This window comes from Artemia franciscana, chromosome 16 (genome assembly GCF_032884065.1).
Source record: "Artemia franciscana chromosome 16, ASM3288406v1, whole genome shotgun sequence".
NCBI classification, from domain to species: Eukaryota; Metazoa; Arthropoda; class Branchiopoda; order Anostraca; family Artemiidae; genus Artemia; species Artemia franciscana.
The window spans coordinates 14,208,579-14,225,780 of NC_088878.1; the positions used below are offsets into that span (position 1 = coordinate 14,208,579).

A 17,202-nucleotide genomic window follows, 5' to 3' on the forward strand; every position below is an offset into this window, starting at 1 on the left:
CTTGCATTAACTACCTGAAGCAGGAAAGGCCAACAAGATCTTACAGAAGAATTTTTGTTGATAGGCTACACGCCCCTCTGGAGACATCTTCCCGAGGACGTTATTATCTCACGGCCATCTGCTCATTTCTTTAATCAACAGTGTGTTAGTGTTTAATATATGCGTAAAATGTATTAAGTAAAAGACTAGCATCATGTCGTGACTCGGGCCGAGAACTACTTTCAACAGACCGACATGTTATTATAAAAAGGAAGCTGCAATGGTGTAGTTCGTGACTCAGCATATTTTAGTCCAACACGTATAGTCAAATGGGGGTGTTTCATTTCTATGCCAAGTTATTTGAAGTTTTCTCATTTAACTCTAAGATAAACAATATTCCCTCTAGATTTTGTTCCCACCCATACCATCACGAATAAAACAACACTAACTGCTGGAATTTTCCAATCGCAATTAGAAGAGCGACAAAACACAATATACCTTTCTTGTTCAGATTAACTTAAAGATGTTTTGGCTCTGAAAATTTGGGTTATAAGCTTTAATTTTAGTCCTATACAGACAGCAGTGTCTTATTTCCAAACAAATTAATTCAAATTTACTCTAAAAAATTTCATTAATTCGATTAATCCCCTGAATTAATTCGACTCACGAATCCCTGCAGATCAAATCCTTACAATTCCTTTGCCTTCCCACCAACTGAACTAAATAAATCACAATAATTGCCGCTACAATTTTTTCAATGCAGTTAAAAGAGACGGAAGGAGTTAAAAAAAAACAATAAGGCAGAATACCTTTCTGGTTGAGTTCAACTGACATTTGTTCCAGCTCCGAAGATGTGGGCAGTAAGGCAGAAATATCTGAATTTTCAAAAAATGACGTATCTAAAGCATCATCAGGTAATTCATCCATGAAAAAGTCACCTGATTCCTAAAAATTGACAAAAATATAATTATAAATCGTAATATTATTTTATGGATTAATATTGCTTTAAGAACGAATTTTATTTTGTCTTGTTTGCCCTTGATCCCCACCAAGGATTGATAGACCAAAAGAAAAAAAACATTCCACTTTTTTTACTGTAGTAAAAGGGCTTAATAGCCAAATACGCAGAGCCTCAATGGTCAAACGACTGTGACAGCAAAACAAAAATAGGTTTTGCTCTAAATATTTAAAAAGAAAAAAAAATACCCCAACGTCAAAACTCAATAATCTAGCGTAGTCCACTAAAACCAGATGATGGGAGCCAGGACAAGGTCACCGGCGACCGCACACATTCATTGCTATATCCTTTACAGTAAGAGTATGCACGTAAATACTAGGCTAAAAAATTGACTCACAAAACTACTTTAATCATTTATGAGAAAAACAGTAAAAATGGTGAAGTGCTATCACAGCTGTATCAGCGTCATTTTCATAGATAACGACAGTCGAGCTGTTTCTGTTTCCAACAATCTTCGACAGAGCCAGCGACCCAAAAATCGCAGCATCATTACTAGTGTGCTTTAGTTTAAATCTTGAAAATAACTTTCTAATGCTACTTTTAAAACTTCTGAAGTTTTGCTTCTAACGCAATTAATATCAGTCGTCAGTGGGTATTCAATTATCATGTTATCGAAAAAGTCCAGTTTTCTTTCTGTCGTAATTTAAAAATGTTTAAATCTACAAAAGGCAAATAAGTTTTGAGGGTTAGTAAATACAGAAAATGATTACAGACAATACAAGAGGAAAAATTAAATTGTTTATTACCCTTCCTTCAGCTTACCTTCAAAAATATCATGGATAAAGAAAAAGTAGGTCTCGGTGAAGTATTATGCCATACCCTCTTGTTTGTGGCATCATTTTATTTGTTTTAATCGAGAGGAAAATTTTCAAATGAATGAAAAAGTACGATATAGTGCTAATCTTATTTAAGATCAGTAACAAAATGAAAGACTTGTAATTTTTTTCTGTCATTATAAAGTGATCCGGAAACGAGTCCGTGTTTCTGATCATAATGAACAATGACTTTGCTGCCAAAAATACAGTTTTTTTGCCAAATTTCCATCTTCCTTTAATCCAATCACTTCAAATAGTTTGGCTTGAAGTGAATCACCCTTTCCTAATTCTTATGATAAAAATTAGTACATGGAAGATAAATTGTTCTTCACTTGGCATACCTAATGACCTCTAACACAACAATTTCAATTAGAGTAGACGGTATACACTACTTGTGGCACCAATGTCCAAAATACTAACTAAAAAATCTGCTTTGTTTAAGACTTTGAATAAAAATAATTATTGTTTAATAAACTAAGATACCACACTCGGCTATATTTTGAGCAGCAAAAATGATAAGATCAGGATAATAATGAACATGAAGGTTTGTAAAAAGGTTCTGAAGTTTCTCCTGAGACTTGTCCTCAGTAAATTCATTATTACTGTGAACTTCGTTATTAAATCCAAATTCATATAAAAATTAAATATTATTTTACATTCAGAATTATTTTACTTTAGTAAATTCAACATTGGTGGTATGAGTTTTACCATGTGCAATTTCACAGAGCATCAAGGAAATAGATTAATTTTCTACGAATTTTTTTTTTTCAATTCAATCTCAATAGTCGTTTTCTCACACACGCCAAAATATTTTAACCCATGCAAAACTACGTGTTCTCATAAATACTTTTTGGGAAAATCACCAAATTTACAATTGTAGTAAACTAGGCAGGCACCTTTAAAATTACAGCTCTTACAGGTTTAAAACTTTTCATTGTTTATTTTTCTTGTTTAACTTTTTGTTGTTTAAACCCAAAACCTTTGTATTTGATTTTTGTTGTTTATTTAGTCTTCAGTTACTTCGTTTCCCAAATTTTATTAATTACAGACACAGAAAATCAGGTCACCATCTATGCACTGTGGAACCACAAGGATATTATGTAAGATAATACATGTAAGGCAATACACTACACAAGTGGCTTCTACGCAAGTGGCAAGTGAACGGTAAATGGCTTCTCGTCGAAGTTTTCCATATCTTTGTTATTATTTTTAGTGTGGATTGTATAAATATCAGCTTTAAATTTATAATCGGAATAAGCTAGGCAGGTGTTTTTAAAATTACAGTTCTTTGAGGTTTCAAAATTGAGATTTTGGTTGGTTATTTAATTTTCAATTACATCGTTTCACAATTTTTATAAATTACAGACTTGCAACATTCGGTGACTTTTGTGTATATTATTACCATTCAAAATCATAAAACATTTACTGTAGCAAGTTTCAATGAATTGCAGTTTGAAGTTAAAATCAGTAGAAATAGTTAAAGAAAAGAAAATGTTTAGCATTTTTATGTAAGGCAGTAATTTAAACAAGATGGAAAGCAATTGGGTACATCATAACTAATTTTTTGCATAGTCCATGATTATATAGTAAACCGGATAGGGTTGAAAATCAAGTATCGCTGAAAATAATTTTTGTTCGTTTCCAATTTCAACATCATTCTTTCCTTTCGCAAGAAAGGAAATTTACTATTTTTTTAGGCTAATGTTTGTTCGTTTTATTTTTAAATATGACCCATCAACCTTACAAGAAGATCTTTGTCTCCCTTAAACTTTCCCAAGAGACATGTGTAACTTTATCACATGGATCAAGAGTCTAAGGGGTACATTATCACCGGTTTTTTGAAATGTTGTAGATATAGAATTCAAGTAATTTCTTGAAAATAGAATTATATAAATGAAAGTTTTTGTGCGTTAGTCAGTTCTTTTTTTCAAAACATGTTTTTTAGCTTTCATTTACAAGGGAGACTTGGGGGAGTAAACAAGAGCAGGGGATCGTAAATCTTTAGTTTAGAGTTTTCGACCGTGGATATTACAATCGTACCCTTTGCATGCTTCCCAGCTATTCCACTCCATAAACGGAAAGCGCCATTTTTTTAGCGTCGTACAACACTTTATGATGAAGTTATAAAGACAGGTTTATATACAGCATGTATAAATATGAACAGTAGCTTTTAAATGAACCATTAAGGATCTGTTTATGGATAGCAGTAGCCTAGCACTGGCAAAAAAGTAGACATCAGTTACTTTACTTATTTTTAATACTCAAAAAACTTCTGGTTTGGGGTTATAGATCATGAGAAATCGATCACGGCAATCTTAGAATTTGCGCACCTCGGCATTTTGACTTTCTTTGGGCAAAGTTGATGTTAAGTGGCACTGCTCATTTTTTTTTTTTTGCAGAGAATGCGTTTTTCTTTTGGGCGGCCATTACATAGATTAGAAGTTATAAGTTTTCAACTATAGTGATGTCTTTCTTTAGTAGAGAGAAGAGATCGATGAGCTAGGTAAAGACCAAATATAAAACATAGGAAGAAGCACTCAAAAAACAAATAGCCATAAAGTACAAAATTGGTGAAGAAGAAATAAAGGAAAGTAAAAATGAGAAGAAAGTTCGGTAAAAGAAGAAAAAAAAAAGCCGGACAGTAACTGGAGAGCCCCTAGTAGAGCTTAATAATAACAAATAATGGCAATAAGACTGAGAGTAATAGGATTATTAAATTAGTCTTGAGTGTCCTATTTTTTAATTTGTACAATATTTTCCCTCCATTAGCCCATGTTTATTTTCTATTAAAGGAATTTCGGTACCTTAACAGGAACCTTGACCTTTCCATGACAACAACAGGCAGTCGATACCACGACAGGCCAGAACTCAAGAGTATTAGGAGTATTATCAAGGCTGTATTGAATGGGCATATCATAGAACTAGTCACTTGGAGACTGAATACTAAAATTTCGTAGAGCAACATTCATTTCTCTTATTTGATTTAAACTGGATATATTTAAAGAAAAAGAAAATAATAACAACTGTTCAGTTTCAGAGTTATACGGAAGCTTTTCAAAACGTCAAAGATTTTTTTTAAATTTAATGTTTAATTTGATTAAAAGAAAAATCCATAATTACTTGTTTTGTAATAAATAATCAAATAATAGTGGAAATAATAGCGGTTTTTGCAATGTAATTAGTAATTTAGAAACATTAGAATATCCTATGAGCAATGCACCCTCATTAAAGACAATATAATGAGTAATAAGTGTCGCTAATGAGTGATACAGCCAATATCTTGTACGATTTCAAAACCGTTGCTTTGAAGCCAAAGTTACTGTGAGAGACAAAAATTCTGTACAATATGTGCCTGAAGTTACACTAAATCAAAAGGAGGATATCCAGGACCTCTATAAGTTCTTCAAATCAATCAAGTAACTATAATTAATTGATATTTGGCTTAAAACCACAAAATTAGAGGGAATGTGTTTTTGTTTTGAACAGTGATGTTTTTTGAAAACTCACTTGGGAGGCCATGATAGGCAGATCTTCCAGCCTTTCTTGAGAAGATCCTTCTTTCTGTCCATTTTTGGGGCATTTCTTTCCTGATCCAGCCCACAAATATAGCTTTGGATGATCCTTGTTTCTACAAAAAAAAAAAAAATTATTAGTGATTCTCTAAACGTGTTTTCCTCCGAAATAAATGAACATCATAAATAAATAATTTTTAGTCAATTCTACTAGTCCAAAGAGCCAAATTTATATTTTGATTAAAAAAAAAACAAGCTGCAAAGAGAGGAAAGAAAAGATGAAATAGTACTACTAAAGTAAGAAATAAAAAAGAAATGTCTAAACATGTTGAATAGGAGGAAAAAGAAATGAGAAATTGAAATTAATGAGGCTGGACAACTGGCGGTTCTAGCCTCTTTTGCATCCGGGATGAAATCTTGATTAGCGCCCTTCCCCCTGTCCCCCAGAAATTTTCAGACCAGATCTTAACACAATTTGAATTTATTAACAATAATCGTTATCATTTTATTTTATCAATTAATTAACAATTTAATAATTACTTTCATTTATTACCCGGGCCCAATTCTTTATTTTAGTAAAAATTGACATTTCAGAAGTTATAAAATGATTATAACCGTTAGATCACTTATTTGAAATTTTTCACCCCTAAAATTTCTGCGCCCGGGAAAAATGCTCCATCATACCCCCCCCCCCCCCCTAAAACAACCACTGGGCTGGACTTCCTTTTATCGGCTTGGTCAGAAAAAACTGTAGGGAGAATGAAATACAGACAACAGTGAAATTGCTTGTGAGACGGGGAGAGAGAATACACGGTCTAAATGATACTGATTAATGAGGGAAAATTCTTTCACTTTCTCTACAAATTCCTACTAGAAAATTTTCTCTCGGGTTACTACCGGCTCATTAACGTGCATTATGGTATTGCGTACTACGTACTATGTGTATATATTTACGTGGACTAAGATGATTGTATTGGAATATTTGGGAGCAAAGAAATATTCATAACTAATCATGTTAGTTTAGGTGTTTACTGAATTTATAATTTGGTATTTTTACCATCTGAAACTGTGTTTAGTTCGAAATCATGCACATAATTCATAGGATTTGAGCATGTGTAACATAGGCTTTCTCACCTACACATACCAGCAAGGGCATTTCCACGATTTTTTTTCGGAGAGCGGGGTATTTTTTTAGGGTGGGGGGTTATGATTTTTTTTTAAGCTTACCAAAAATTTATTTGAGCATTCAACGCTGAACTAATTAAAACGAACGCTAAGCAGTCTCCAAAAGCTTAAGGGAAATGTATCCCTGTCATGGAAGCGCCAAAACTATTTTTAGAATAACCGCCAAACATGCATCTACTGCATAAACGAAATTAGAAATAACGGACAAAATTTCTAAGTTACTTGTGTTTTTAAGCTATTTCTCGTAAAGAAGTGCTATACTGCTGCATAAAGGAATAAAAAAAAAAATGATACAAGATTTCCAATCACAGTGGTGATTTCATTCCTAACAATTATTATTCTAAGAAATTTTGCTCTGAGTATGATCTTTACATTCTATTCTTGGTGGGGAAGAATGGTAACCTCTTATTATTTAAAATTACTTTGAGAAACTGATAAAATCAAGGGGTTAGTGAGGTGCGGCTCGAACTCTCGAAGTGTTTAGTCAACTGCCGCTCGAACTCTGTCTCTCAAACGCTTTCTTATCTCAAACTTCTCAAAACTGTTAAACTTATGTTCGCCTTACTTCAAGAGGCGGTATCAGAACGGCGACGGTATCAGAGCGGTATCAGTGCCATCAAGTGACATCGTGTTTCACCCGAAATCATGTAAGGACAAAACCGAAGACAGATAGTCTGAGTGAGGGGCTAGCAGGCAAGAGACCCAACGGCAGTCCATACGAAAAAGCATGTTTGAGAACACAAAAAATGTATGTTACATGTTACAGTGAATGTCCGCAAATTGGTGAATGTCGACATTCACCGCTGAATATCCGAAAGACCTTTTTTTTTTCTTTGGATTTAGTCACTGTTGCCAGTCAACTTTTTCAATTTAGTGCAAGGTTTGATGATGACACAATAGTTTCGGTTAAATTAGGTTTGGTTAAGTGAGGTTAGGTTAGCTTATGTTAGGTTTTAACCCATTTCTGATATTTATAGCCAAATTTAACCTAACTTTAACTTTTACCATCATAGCTTGCATAAGACTGAAAAAGCTGACTCACAAAGCTAATTGAATCAAAGCAGAGAAAAAGGAATTTCGGACATTCACCGGTGAATGTTGACATTAACCAGATTTCGGACATTCACGGTAACATACACGTTATGTGAAAAAAAAAATGTAATTGCAGACAGTTGATAACTTTTGAAGGGGCTTGAATAGTCGAGCACAACTAAAAAGTTGAAACTACTCATTTCAAAAGAGCCAATAGGAAGAAGACTAATAAGGGTGCAAACTAAGCCCCACTTTTACGAGGATAAAAAAAACACTATCAAACGTTTCCTGCAGCCTCCCAAATCTGCCTTTGTTTTTTTACTATTCTCAGTACCAGTAGTAAAGCTGATGCTAATAGGGTTTTTGATTTTTTTTTCTTTCCAAATGCTCATAGGTATGTTTCCTCATTTTAATTTTACCTTGTAACAGCTGCAGCAATCGGTAGTCAAACAACTGCTTTTGGAGCTTCCTTTTACCTTTCTCATTTTTAAATTTCCTTTTTACCTTTTTAATTCTATTTGGTACATTCAGTGCCGCTACTAGTTTTTAATTGCTACTTCACCCATATTAAAACATCAAAGATCCACATCTATTCAGTTTTCTATTTTCATTAGTTTCAAATCCTTTTTAATTAAGACCAGAGCACCCACCAAAAAGATTTTTGGTCAAAATATGCATCATTTCTCTCTTAGAATCTGAATCTACAAAATAGGCAAAAAAACCGCTTTGATTTTAATAAATCTTTTGTTTTCTTTTCTTTTTTTGCGCAATCAAGTTTACAGACAAACCCTATGCATATCACAATTTTCAAGCTGTCATTTTTTTTTTAATCAGTTGGTCAAAGAAGGTTCTTTAAGAATTTGCTTTACTTTTATCCAATTCAACCAGTGAAACTTCCTTTAGGATAAAACTGCAAGCGCAAAAAAAGCCATTAAAGTACACTTAAATGTGAAAAGTTACGGGCTTCAAATTTTTAAGCTTCAGATAAAAACAACTTACTTAGACATGTCAACTTGTTTCGACAATTTGGCCAAAATATTTCCTATTTCTAGCGATTCTCCCAAGGCAGTATGCGTTTTTTGTAAAGTCATTATACGCTTTGGGTTTGCATGCTCATTTCTCTTGTCGACGAAAGCAAGTCTAAAAATATATATACATATATGGTAGATCCTCGCTAACTTAATAATGCTTTCTCTAATGTTAAATCAAACTCATACAGCAAGCCAAACAAAAGGAATGGAAAAAGAAATTACATACCCCTCAGAACTGTTGCCTCTAATATCAAACTTTTAATCTCAAACACTTTTATTATTAAATCAATTTTATATTTAACAATACCAAACAAATAAAATAGCCACTACTTCCCACTAGATACAGGGTGGCTACCCCGTGAAAAAAAATTCCCGGATTCTTGAAAAAATAACCACTAAATCAGCACATTAATCACTAGAAATCCCAAGAAATAACACGAATCATAATACCCTTAATCATTGTTTTGTTTCTCTACCAAACAAATACAAAGTAGAGACAGTAGGGAAAATCTTTTCAAGACAGTGGAAATCAGTTCTGTGGATATTTCGGCCCTATGTCCAAGGGCCGTCTTCAGCACAATACAAGAACAAGAGGGAAACTATATATATAATATATAAATGAATTTACATCAAATTGTGAGGATTAAAACTAAATAATTAAAAACACTTTTTAAAACTTTTTTTCAAAAACAGCCCTAGCATCCTTACTTCAACGAAGTTCAACCAGGACTGGCGAAAAGAATGAAATGAGAATATAAACTCCTTCAAACTAAAGAGAACAAAGTGATTAGATGCAACTTCTTCAACTTCAACTTCGTTGAAGTAAGGATGCTAGGGCTGTTTTTAAAAAAAAGTTTTAAAAAGTGTTTTTAATTATTTAGTTTTAATTCTCACAATTTGATGTAAGTTCATTTATTTATATATATATATATATATATATATATATATATATATATATATATATATATATATATATATATATATATATATATATATATGTATGTATGTATGTATATAGTTGCTCTCTTGTTCTTGTATTGTGCTGAAGACGGCCCTTGGACATAGGGCCGAAAGATTTTCCCTATTGTCTCTACTTTGTATTTGTTTGTTATGGAAAGGCAGTGTGGTCTTCGTCGCTATTTTTGTTTCTCTACCATGTTCTATACAGGCGTACCTACAGGAAGGGGGTAAAATTACCCCCCTGGATGTACAAAAATATCTTAAGATCGATGTTTTGATTTTTATCAAGCCAAAATTAACTTTGAAATTTTGAAAAATGCCTTTTTGCATCTTTATGCAGAGGATAGAACAAAATCCTTGCTTCATCCCTATATTTTCCCGAATTGGTACCCTTGGCTTATGTCCCGATCACTAAAAATTGGTTATCTGTGATCTAATCGAAATATTTGCTTTGTCTTTTTGATTCTTTTTTTCCTTTTCGATTCAAAACCCCATTTTTTCACCCAAAAGTATAGGAACTATTTTTTTTTACTCTAGTTGAGCTAGTATAATTATTGGGACACCAGTGATAATTTTTAAAATGACCATTTTATATTTTCATCGAAAAAATTTGTCCCACCCTTCACAAATTTTGATAAGCATGGATCATATTGCTTCTGAAGCAAAAGAAGAGGTTCTTGTTAATTATACGAAACATATCCAAGAAGTAAAGTTATGTTAATCCTAATGAAATATGCCAAAATGATGAAAATATAATACTTCAGTTTATATAATAATAAAAATTTGGGCTATAAATTTGCACATTAGGGGATGAGGGGGCAGAATAACCTAACTTAACCTAACCTAATATTATCCCCACCCCCCTAATGTGCAAATATATGGCCCAAATTATACTAGTCCAATGCATTATGTCACCCGTTATTTGTCTTTGTGGCTATGAAACTGGTTTTCATAAATCGTAAATAGTCCTTATTATTCTCAGGATACCTTCATCCCCAGACCTATCCTCAGGGCCTGCGTGGGTCATGTTAAATCTAAAGGTATAGTTTTGGAACCTCTCAACTATGCTAAACAAAATGACTATCTCAAACTTTTGATGGAACAATTTTGAGGAAAAAAGGGACGGACGGCTATTAGCCGTCCGATATTTTTGGCAAAATAAAAGGGACACTAGAAATTTAATTTTCGTTCAAATGAGCCCTTCCCGATGTTCTGGGACCGTTGGTTCGATACGATCACCACTGAAAAAAAAACAAATAAACACGCATCCCTGATTTTTCTTCTAGCGACAAAATTCAACACTTTTGCAAATTCTTCGACTTTTAGTGGGTGTTTCCACCCTCTTTCGAAAATCAGGCAAATTTTGGCAGTTTCGTAGCCTTTTATGGGTAAAACTAAGATTAATGAATATTGTATATTAGGAATCAATATAATAAGCCGATGATATATCAATTGATATCAAAATTCCGTTTCTAGAATTTCAGTTACTATTGAGCCGTGTCACTCCATTCTTACAGTTTGTTACCACAAACTATTTAATATGTTAAGGACATAAATTCAAAACTTAAAGAATATGACCATATCTGCGCTTATTAGATGTTTCAATTACAAATAAGAAAATTTGGAGAATTATTGGAATTTCGATTAGAAATCGAAGTCCTATTTTCTTTTTCTATGATTTCTTTTTCTTTTTTCATTAAGAAAATATAATTTAATGTATACCTACCTTCTTATTTTTTAGTGACTCTATTTCTGTTCTATTTGCAGATGTAGAAGGTGGATTCACATCCACCATTCACTTCATTTTTAAAAGTTCTAACAGAAGAAAATATAATTCAGAACTGATAGATCATAGAGAAAAGAACCCACAGATATGAAGACAAAACTCGACCTCTGCAAATGTTATGAAATAGTAAGTGTAGAACATTTTTGTAATTTTTCGATCAACTAAGTTCGCCTATTTCTTGATGATAACGCTCTGGGGCCTATATCTGATATGGACATACAGTAGGAAATGGCAAGCTTCCCAAGGCGGTAAATTGCATAAACCCTAATCTGGAACATATTAGGAACTGTAGTGAATCCTTATTTTAGGTTTTTTTTTTATTAATTTGCTTCTTGTGTGGTTCATTCGATTGAATCATGAATCTACGCGCTATATCGTGAAAAGTCGCTAGATTTAGGAAAAAATCACTGGTTCTAGAAAAAAATCACTATAAATCACTAACTAGAAGAAAATTGCTAGGTAACATAAAAATCACTAGAAATAGTGATAAGTCACTAGGAGTGTCAATCCTGACAAGATGTAGCGTAACTTAATACTCGACACGGTACCAAAAATGTCAAATTCAGCAGTTTTATATCGCTAGATCGACATTTAAAAGTATCGATATTTTCGATACAGGAATATTACCCTTTGTCTGAAACTCGTTTCTACTACTGTGCAAAATGCATCCGTATCATTTGCTACACCACTTTAAAATATTTTTAGCCAGCCACGAAGTCGTCAAATTCACGTCTAGAAAAAGACAACAGAATACTAAAAAGACTTCAAAAGTAATCCCACCAATTATAGGCTTATCAGGATTGTACGCATATTGCATACTTTGCAAAACGGAAATTATGGCCTTTTTTAAATCCCAGTACTTTTGCAAACTCTGCGGTAATATTCTCACTACAACTAAAGAACTAAAAGAAGAAAAACACACCAGGACATCATCAAAACACATCAGAGTAGAGATCAACCGGCAAATTATACACGATAAAATTAAACAGCATTAATAAAATAAAATATATGAGACTAAATAAAAACCCAAGACAGCCGGGGTGTTTTCGTCCACATAAATTAATGGTTGATACGGAAAGCTACTATTCTGAGTTTATATCTCATCTCCTCGACTTTCAAAAACTTGAAAAAAAAACTTTTTCGTATGCTGACCAGCGGTCCGAGCTGCGCAGGTACCAATCTTCTGATTCATTGCCTTCGACTGGGAGTAAATGCAAGGTTAGAGGCAAATAATCCAACACTTTCCGCGCTTTCCCCCCAGATTTCTCTAGGTACCCATTTAAAGTTGAGTCGACTCTGCCTGAGCTTACAGAGTCACAGCGTTGACACTTTCCAAAAAAAAAACTAGTGACACCAGGGCACGAACCCCTGACCTCAGGATTTCAAGTCTAGATCCAACAGTAAGAATTGTTGGTGATGCCAACATCTTCTCGACCTAAAAGTTTATTAATATAATGCAGCTAAACTAACAAGCAGCAGCAACGAAGCAGTAGAAATGTTCTGAGCTAAGGAAAAAACACGGCAAACTGTGCCGCTGCTCGCCCTAACACTAAACGAAACAAGAAAATGCAATGAAGAATAAGGAAAACAAATTACCGAGCAAGCGTTCCATCTTTAAGCCAATTTTCATCGTAAGAAACTCTCATAGATCGCCGTACTTTTTTTGGATTTGAGCAGAAATTACATGTAAATCTATCTGGAACTTCTTCTTCAGCAATGATTCCAAAACAGACACCATGATGCCAGCACAAACATATATCACACTGAATAAGAAACAAATTAATGAAAAAATATCACAGTTAACTAGAATATGATAAATTAAAGGAACATTATATATAGTAAATGGTCCAAAGTTAATAGGTAGTGTAAATTATTAGTGTTACAGCCATCACGGGCAAGTCTTGCAGTTTACAACTTTGTTGAATTTAGTTAAAGGAAGCGCAATATCTTATTCATTACATTTTTCCAAGTCATGTTGAGAAGCCTTAAGAAACTTCAGAAAGCTACGAGAAACAAGTCGATACAGAGAAAAGACAGAGAAATATACAATATTTTACAATAAAAGTTATTACAAAGGGTATACACATCTCCCATACAACTATGGATTACCATTTTTATACAACTATGGAAGTAAATCGAATGTACGTTTTTTTTTAACGGAGTAAATTGTATAACCTGAACTTTTTGTGCTAACAAAAGTAATGATGGTTCAAAACATAATTTCTGCCGCTGTTTTCAAAACCAGAAAAATAAACTTATGATTTGAGCAGACAAATAATAAAACAAAACTGATATAATGAAAAGTTGCAGGACCTGAACAAGTTCTAGCCCTGAACAAATAGAGAAAAACGGTTCTGTTTACCAAAGGTTTAGTTTAGCCATCTAATCATTTTGTAATTTATAGAATTGTAATTTATAGGATTATATCCTTTGGTCTTTCAAAATGTAACAAAACAGTACTTTCTGAAAATCTTTTGTGAAGCCCGCCCTCAAAAAAGGAACTGTATTGTAGGACAAATTTATAACTATTTCCCGCATGTTTTTCGAAAGCAACACCACTGAAAAAGCCAACCGAAGTAAAAAAAAAGACTTACATTTATCGACAATGTGGATTTTTTAATTACCGAATTGGGCAAACAGGAAGAATACTTTTTAAATAAGAAGCAGATTGTTATTTAGTATTGTTAGTTCATACCTTGAAGTGGGTAAGTACATAGAAATTTCTTTCGAGAGAGGGGCAAAATTACAAATAAACAGCAAAAATGGATAACTATTCGAAAATTTTACAATATTATAGGAAACATAAAAAATATTCCTTTTTTGAGAGGATGGGGGGAAGAATAAGAAGTCCTCTATACACTTGCCTTTCTTGGGGTTAATCCCTTTCTTTCAGTTGCGACACTTAGTCTTACATTTGAAAACTAATTTTGTAAAAATAGTGGTTTAGAAATTAGATAATTGCAAATTTTCACAAAATGTTCTTTTTGGCTTACAAAGTTAAAAGGTTCAAAACAAATAAAGGCACCTTTCCTAATCATCACCCCTTTGCTTTTTTTTTTTACAACAATAATCTCCCCGGCACATTTAAAAAAAAAAAATAACCCTGCTACCATACAGCTCTACGAAAACCTGGACAAATGAGTTACCAGATCGGGTTGTTCTATTCGGGTAGTTTCGACGGACCAGTTGGTCAAAACTAATTTGACTTTCTAGTTCTTAACCAGGGTGTTTGATTGGGTACAATAGAACGGTACTGGGTCTTAGATAGTTAAACATTTCAAGTTCATTATCAGAGTTTTGTGTTGAAGCAACGGCAGTCCTAAAATCAAAGTGGAATAAAAAGTCGAAAATATTTTTCTTCGAGAATCTATGAATGTAAGTGAAAATGAGGGGTGCAAAATGAATTGGACTTTACATAACATAGGCATCAAGTTGATGTAGGTCATACATGCATAAATGAAAAAAGCCAATGACTTGAGGAAAACGAGTTAAAATAACCAGATCAAGTTATGTAAAGCCCATTCCTTTTTGCGCCCCTTGATTTCATTCACAATATTATCGAAAATAAAGCTATTTTCTATGTTTTAGTCCATTTTGAAAATGAGTTCAAAATAAATTTTTTTATGTATGAAACTGTAATTATTCTTATGCAAATATTTATACACCTCATATTTCTAACTACTCTGCCCACTCAGTTTCCAATTGGAATAAGTTTGATTTGAATTTCGTTTGGTTTCCTTAAAAATTTGTCTTATGTAAGATTACCATGGCAACAGGCAAGTGTTCTTACCGGCCACAGTCAAAAGTTTTTACCGGACACAGGCAAGCGTTCTTACCAGCCACAGGCATGTGTTCTTACCAGCCACAGGCAAGTGTTCTTACTAGCCACAGGCAAGTATTCTTACCGCTTCGCGCTCAAGTCTTGTATTGTGAAAAACAATAAAAATCACAAAAGTCAGGGAGTTGAAGAGAAAGAGGTATGAAAAAAGTAAGGTCAGATGATTGGAAGATACCTGTATCATTAATCCATCTTCTTCATAGAATCCACATTTGCAGTGAACCAAATCTTCTGACTCTTCAACTGCTTCAACAACCACATTAGAAACGTCTGCTTCTGGTTCTTCTATCACTATCATAGATGACTCTAATAGAAAACAAACATATGAGCAGGCATTAACAGAAGAAAAATGATATCCATCTAGCCATTCTTAATTGCATGCACAAAATACAATGCATTCCATACCCATTAATTTTGTAAATGGCTCTCGTATATATGGAATGGGTTATCTACTAGGAGGCTGCCTAGAATTTTTAAACCTTTTTTTTTACTGTAACAATTTGTATAAATGTAACTGTGCTGCATAGACATAAGCTGCACGGATGTCGAGTCAGCTAAAAATTGTGGGTACCCACGAGAACATGTGTTAGAGTTTGAAGCATAAAGTGACAGTACACGAGTAGAGATTTGAACAATTTATTGCAGATATCATATCGCGTTATGTTTAATTTGTATAAAAAAAAAATCTGTATTTTGAACTTTTTTGTAGTTCCATTCAAAAGCCCGACCTATAGATTGTTTCACTTAATCAATTTACAGAATCAAAAGGTATTTAGTTTTCAGCCACGCGTCTAAATGTTTTTATTGACCTACCAAGTAATACTATCGAAAACATATTTACTGGCAAGGCTGTGCCCAGGTGAGGGGGGAGGATCTAGGGAGTTTGAATCCTTAAAATTTTTTGTCCGACTCGGGAAATGTAACAGAAATGCACACAGACAAATTTTTGATGCGCTATTTTTTTTTTGTAAAATACCCCCCCCCCCCCCCGAAAAAAAATGTGGATACGGCCTTGTTTATTGGCATTTATTGATGACAAGAACTACAGAGAAGAAATTTGCATATAGAAAACATTAAAACATTGTTTATATGCGTTTTGTTACGTTTTTACGAGTTGGACAGAAATTTGGATGGGGGCTCAAATCCTGACTCCCACAGGCTATGGCTTTGGTAGACAGTTATTTATAATTTATAACTGTTGGGCTAGCCAAATTAAAAAAAGGAAAAGATGATATTTCTATTCCTACGATAAAATAAGCTCCTATTGTAACACTTAACTAGGTCTCATTAAGATATCTACAATCCTTTAACAAAAGTAAAACAGAAAACCTTTTCATCTCAAGACTATCGATGCTGATGATATGCTATTGAGCCCTGTATGGGGCCCTCAAGTCAACAACACAAGTTACCTAAGCGATCAACTTGAGTCACCACAAAAAAGAGCCTTTAAAGTTATTCTTTCAGACATATGCAAGTTATGAATCGGAATTATCTGTCCAACAACTCCCGTCCCTTCACGAACATCGTTTGGGTTTGATCTGCAAATTTCTTATTTATTTATTTCTTATTTATTTATCTTATCTATTTATTTATTTATCTTATCTTATTTATTTCTTATTTTTGAATTTATTTATTCAAAATTCTTAGCAGTGAAAAATATAGGAATTATTATTATAAACTATGATTGCTTGTACAGATAAAACTATTCTATTCTATTTGATATTATCGATTACGTTATTAGTGGGCTAGTAATGTTATCTTAGTGGGAAATCAACGTTATCCAATTTAATTATTAGTGGAAAACTAATACTAATACAAATCCAAATGCTGCAAACATCGTAAAGAAAGGTTTAAGGGAAATGAGAACTTCTTGAGAGTGTGGAAAGAGAGAGGCTTTGAATAAATTGGGATGAAGGAGCGCGCGGAACTATGTTGGGCTCAGGCGGCTTGGTGCTGCAGTACCTTATCAGTAGCAGTAGTAGTAATTATTGCTAATTTTGAACCGAAGAGATATATAACACTTGCAGAAAGAAATATTAGATTAGA

General features: G+C 33.4%; 1 protein-coding gene across 2 annotated transcripts in view; it reads right to left on the minus strand.

Annotated features, from left to right (window-relative positions):
- Nucleotides 1–17,202, minus strand: part of LOC136037106 (PHD finger protein 20-like) — an 80,770-nt gene that overhangs the window by 4,538 nt on the left and 59,030 nt on the right. For both annotated transcript variants that reach the window (XM_065719568.1, XM_065719567.1), the window contains 5 exons: nucleotides 15,332–15,462; nucleotides 12,915–13,081; nucleotides 8,541–8,681; nucleotides 5,320–5,440; nucleotides 789–924 (listed from right to left, as the gene is read on the minus strand). In XM_065719568.1, coding sequence (XP_065575640.1) covers nucleotides 789–924; nucleotides 5,320–5,440; nucleotides 8,541–8,681; nucleotides 12,915–13,081; nucleotides 15,332–15,462 — 696 coding nt within the window. The remainder of the gene's footprint in view (nucleotides 1–788; nucleotides 925–5,319; nucleotides 5,441–8,540; nucleotides 8,682–12,914; nucleotides 13,082–15,331; nucleotides 15,463–17,202) is intronic.